General features: G+C 52.5%; 1 protein-coding gene across 2 annotated transcripts in view; it reads left to right on the top strand.

Annotated features, from left to right (window-relative positions):
• Window positions 1-3,803: 3,803 nt before the first annotated feature.
• The window catches only part of TNNC2 (troponin C2, fast skeletal type), a 3,011-nt gene continuing 1,447 nt past the window's right edge, over window positions 3,804-5,367 (top strand). Inside the window, exon 1 of one of the 2 annotated variants that reach the window (XM_024746858.1) lies at window positions 3,804-3,899. In XM_024746858.1, the coding sequence (XP_024602626.1) occupies window positions 3,897-3,899 (3 nt within the window). In that variant the 5' untranslated portion in view covers window positions 3,804-3,896. Of the gene's footprint in view, window positions 3,900-4,685; window positions 4,894-5,367 lie in introns of those variants that run through there. The other variant, XM_024746856.1, reaches the window with a different exon arrangement.

A 5,367-nucleotide genomic window follows, 5' to 3' on the forward strand; every position in this document is an offset into this window, starting at 1 on the left:
CCTTGCCTGTGGAGGGTCCCGCGACTCTGCCGGCGCCTCTTTCACCCCCTGGCGTGGGTCTGCCTCCTGCGCCCCGAGGTGCACTCTGGGGCGCCCCGCTCCCCGGGGTTCTCATGCGGCCCGCGGTGCCTGGACGAGGGCAACCGGGGTCCGCCGGGTTCCGCCGGGCCCAGGCCGCTCCGGCCCCTTCCTGCCGCCGCCCCGCCTCCGGCCCCGCCTGCTCCCTGAGCCGCCCGGGAGTCCCGGGCCCTTTGCTCCATGAAGGATTTGGGAATCCTGGGTAGGCCTGGGCAAGCCCGCGGCCCCCTAGGGGATCGTCCCCAATCCGTAGGGGCCTACACCCTCCTTGAATCCTCCCAACCCTCCGGAGACCCAGGCTGGCCCCCATCTATCCCCTAATTTATACCCAGCACTCTAACTTGCCAAAGTCATTACGCGGCAGTAGGAAGCCCGTCTCTCCTGTGAGGAAACCGAGGTCCAGAGAAGCCGAGTGATCCGGGATGAAATCTGACCTCTGACCTCGAGTAGCCTAGGTTTTCTCATATGTAAAACAGGAACAATTAATACGAATTTAAGTACGAATTTTGCACAGAGGAGGGACTAAGAGGATAATAAGTTACACAATGATTATTGTTTCTACAGTGTTCACAAGCTTTTACAATCTCATTTGAGCCTGCCTCACACATAGGACATAGACAAGCGGGGAAAACTGAGACCCAGAGAGGCTGAGTTACTTTCCCCAAGTCATACAGCTTGCCAGAGTTTTCTGAGTGTAGGGCCCTGCAGCCCAGGTCTCCTGAGTTCCACATCCTGTTCTTTTCTCACGCTACAGGCCTGGTAATCTCAGCAACTCCCCTAGTGAGCTGTGTTTCTATTTTTTATCCAGAGGGCAGCAGTAGGTCAAAAATTTATTGTCCCTTCCCATCAAAAGACCTAGCTATCAGTCCCTAGCAGGGCAGATATCGCTCGTTATACAATCAAACAAGTGAAATCTCTCTGATGGTAGCTCCTCCCCTTTTTAAATGGCACAGGAGAGAGGGGTATGGGAATAGCTTTGAATGGAACACATACTGCCTGCCCTCCCTCTGTACAGAAGGGGCAGGGCTCTCATTTCTTGAAGTTCCACTGTATCCTCCATCCTGTTCTAGGCACTTTACAAGGGGTCACATCTCACCCTCACAACATCCTGGGGAGGAGGCTCTTAGTGGACAAGAATGGTCCATTTTCAAGATGAAGAAACTGAGGCAAATAGACTTTCCCAAAATCCACAGCTAGGAAATAGGGGATCTGGGATTTAAGGCCAAGTCTGTGTAATCTCAAAGCTTTAATGACTCTTCATTCAGCTTCCCAGCAGGGTGTTGGGGCAACAAAGACACACCTCATTTGTTCATTCATTCAGCGCTCACCCATTCACCAAACACTGGCTGAATCTTAACCTGTACTTTGGCAAATGCCTCACAAGTCTGGGTACAAAGCAGGTGTTCACAAAACCACGGGTTGTCAAGAGCCATGAGGGTCTGGAGGAGGGTTGCTCCGAAATCTGGTCTAGCACCTCCATTTTACAGATGGGTAGTCTGAAGCTCAGTGAAGGAAAGTTACCCTGGGCCATACACACAGGGCCAGAACTAGGAGATCTTTCGAGGTCTTGTATTCTCCACTACTCTTAGGCTCCGTGTGGATCTCTCCCCACAGCCTCCCTGAGAGGTGGTCATCAAACTCCTGTTTGCATACATTCAGCAACAGGAGGCTCATTACCTTATGAGGCTGCCCAGTCCCATTATTATTCAACCACCACTGTTAGAAAGGTCCTCCTTATATTGAACCAGATGTCATTCTGTTCACTTATTCTTCCAAAGATCATATTATTTTTTGAACACTTGCTAAGTGCCAAGTGCTGGGTGCTGGGGAATGCACCGGCAGGCAGGTAACAGTCTCTGGTCCGTGGAACTTAGAACAGGTCGTGATCCCATGGCATGTTCAGTGCTATGACTGAGGAAAATACTGGAGACCACCTTGGACTCCTTTGGCCTGGGTACAGGGGAGGAAGGATCCTGGAGGAAGTATCGTTAAAGCCGAGAAAGAGGATAGGGAAGTAGGCAAGTGAACAAAGGGAAGATGGGAGTTTCTGGCAGAAAGAGGATAGGGAAGTAGGCAGGTGAACAAAGGGAAGATGGGAGTTTCTGGCAGAAAAAACCCAGAATGTGCAAGGGCCCGGGAACTTTAAAGGGTGGTGTTCGGAGCTTTATTTTAGTCTGAACAGAGGAGAGTGGCATGCAAGGTGGGAGAGGAAAGGGGATGAGAATGGAAGGGTGAGTGGGACCTTGCTTGGCCACACTGAGTTTGGACCTTATCTATTTCCCTGAATAAATGAAAGAACAAATTAATGAACAAAGGATTGCTGCAAGTTCCACACTCTCTGTTCCAAAGGGATTAAGTGGTTCCAATGTTTGTGTCCAAATTGGCATCCCCTGGGGAGCATGGCCCCTTGGCCCTGTGCCTGGCTGGGGGAGGCCTTATTTAGCCTGGCCTGGCTCCACTGAGATTTCCTTGGGAATATCTATGCACAGGGCAAGAGGGCAGCCCAGCTGCCACTGTCCATCTGACTTCCTTGGTGTCCAGCCCCCTTTCACTAGCCCCAGACCCTGTGTTTAGTCATCTCCGTGCTCTTTTTGTTGACTTAGCTACCGTCCATAAATGTTGTCTATCCCCGTGTGGGATTGTGGGTTGTCAACACCCCGTGTGGACCCTGTACGTTCTCAGGGTGGGCTCGCCTCGGACTTGACTTGATCTGCCCACTCCTTCCCTCTCCAGATGGCCAGCTGAGCTCCTCCAGACTTCCTCCTCAAGCTCTAGCAAGGGGCCAGCTGCCCCTTCACCTACTTAGAGAAACTTCCCCTGGTCCTCCTTGCCCCCAAAAAAGTGAATCCCCCAAACCCTTTCCCTGGAGAAGGTAAGCTTGAGAGAAGAATCTTCTTTCAATGTTTCTTTCTCCTCCAAGTGCACACCCTGTTTCCTGGACCCCTCTATACATTCCTCCTTCTAGACGGGTCCCCTGAGGACAGTCTGCCCCAACTTCCCCTCAGTCAGTATGAATAAGAATCTCCAACATGACTATAGACCTTTATGATTTACAAAGCTCCCGGTGAAAAGGGAATAATCATAGTTGCTACCTCACAGGATGAGTACTGGATGAGATCATGTGGTTAAAATGCTTAGCACAGTGTGTGGCAAGTCACAGAGGTTCAATAACTGTGGCAGTCACTTTCCCCTCCTCCTATCCCCCACCACTTGCCAAGCACTGACCCTGTGTAGTTGGCACAATCTTGGTGACATGCCTGGGCTCCCGTTTACCATGGTTTCTCTGTGAGGGAGGTTATGACTCTCCCCATCTCACAGATAAGGAAACTGAAGCTCAGAGTGGCATCGCCACCTGCCCAAGCGTGCACAGCTTGTAGAGACAGGAATTGGATCCTGGGCTTTGGACGTCAAGGCTTGTGCTCTTGCATTCCGCCATGCTGCCTCACTTTTCTCTATCCTAATCATCCTCACCCATCTCGGAGCAAGTATGCCTCTTGAGGGGGCGCTCACTAAGGCGGTGGAGTAGGGCAGGTTCTCCTCACAAGAATCTAGGACGTCAAGGCCTGCCACCTGCTCGGAGGCTTAAATTTCTCTGCAAGGGCCCTTGGCTAAATTAGGTAATGGGCTAGGACTCTGGGAGGGGGGTGCTCGCTGACCCCAGGATCTGATTGGCCAGGGCATCCGGTCCTGGGGAGCAGGGAAGTGGGAGGAGAGGATGCCCCTACAAATCCTAGGGGCTACAGAGGGCCAGGGCATCTTTGGGTGGTGGAGTGCAGAGGAGGTGACTTGCAGCAGAGGAGTCCTGGTGACACGCAACCATGGTAAGGATGAGAAGGGACTTCATCCTTTTACTTGCAGGAGCACTTCTGGGCATCTTTCAGGCCAGATCTGGGTGCTCTGTGGGGCAGTAACTCGGATGTTTGAAGCCGGAATATGAAAGCTCCTGGAACCCTGGTGTCTGGGAGGAAGGTTGGGAAGAAGGCCTTGGACTTGTCTTGAAAGGGGAGAGTTGTGACGTTCCAGGGGTTGAGCCTCCAGGCTTGCCGGTTCCCTGAGACCTTCTGAGGCTTCTAGCCATGTCGGTCAGAGAACTGTGAGTGGGTCTTAGCTTGTCACCCTGATGGTGGAGATGGGGACCCTCGTGGTGGAGAGGGAGTCACCCAGCAAGTCAGTGAGCAGTGGGGGTGAGCTGGAAGCCTTGCCAAACCCTCTTCCTGCCAGTGAGAGAAGGAAACCTCCTCTGGAAGATGGGAAGCCTGCAGGGCCTCAGACCAGTTCAGGGGCAGGACCCCAAGAGCTCCAAGGGGATGAGAAAGGGCTGAAGATGACAGAGCAGAGTTAGAGAGATGTCAGCCTCCCAGAGAGGGGTTATGATTTGAAGCTGTCCTTTTCCTCTGAGATTGCCCTCCCCACTTCACTTCAAGGAGTAACTAGACCCTGGAGGACAGCTGCTGTGGCCCGTTCCTGACTAAAAATAACCTGCCCTTTTGGCACAGGCAAGGAGGAGGGGAGGGGGGAGGGGAGGAGGAGGGAGACAAGGAGGACAGCCAGCAGCCAGCCAGCTGAAGGGCTCCTTGGACGCCTCAGCCCTTCTTCGTTGCCGGCCTCAGTCTCAAGTCCCCTAGCTAGCTGGCTGGGCTTGGACGTGATGGAAACTCCTTAGAGCCATCTTACCATCACCTGCACAAGGCCCACATCATGCTCCGCCCAGCAGGAGTGGCATTTACTCCAATGACTGAATCGTCGCAAGGAAGTTTACAATCTCTGTCTCTGCAAGTTCTTGGAGGGAGGGATGATGTGTCTGACTTCTTGGGGGTCAGTGCCTGGTCTATGGCCTGACACTTGGTCGGTGCTCAGTAACTTTGCCTTGCATTATCATTTATTTGACAACAAACATTTATCGAGCACCTGTTAAAGTACCAGGCATTGCGAGGAGGCAGGGAAAACTGGAAAACCATGTTGGAATCGTTCTGGTACTTTACAAAGCCTTCTCACACCCCTGATTTCAGCTCATCCCTGAAAAACTGCTAAGAAGAGATGAGGGGATGAGGGTACATTTAGTGACTTGCCCAAGATTACTGGGGGGTTCCTGAATTGACCTCTGATTGACAAGCAAGAAGGGCATAATCCCTAGTTCTTTCTTTCTTTTGGCTGAGCTGCGCAGCTTGTGGGATCTTAGTTCCCCAAGCAGGGACTGAACCCAGGCCTTCGGCAGTGAAAGCACAGAGTCCTAACCACTGGACCGCCAGGGAATTCCCCTCCCTAGTTCTTCAAAAGCGGGGTTGGGTG

This window comes from Neophocaena asiaeorientalis, unplaced genomic scaffold, assembly GCF_003031525.2.
Source record: "Neophocaena asiaeorientalis asiaeorientalis breed wild unplaced genomic scaffold, Neophocaena_asiaeorientalis_V1.1 scaffold132, whole genome shotgun sequence".
Classification (NCBI taxonomy): Eukaryota; Metazoa; Chordata; class Mammalia; order Artiodactyla; family Phocoenidae; genus Neophocaena; species Neophocaena asiaeorientalis.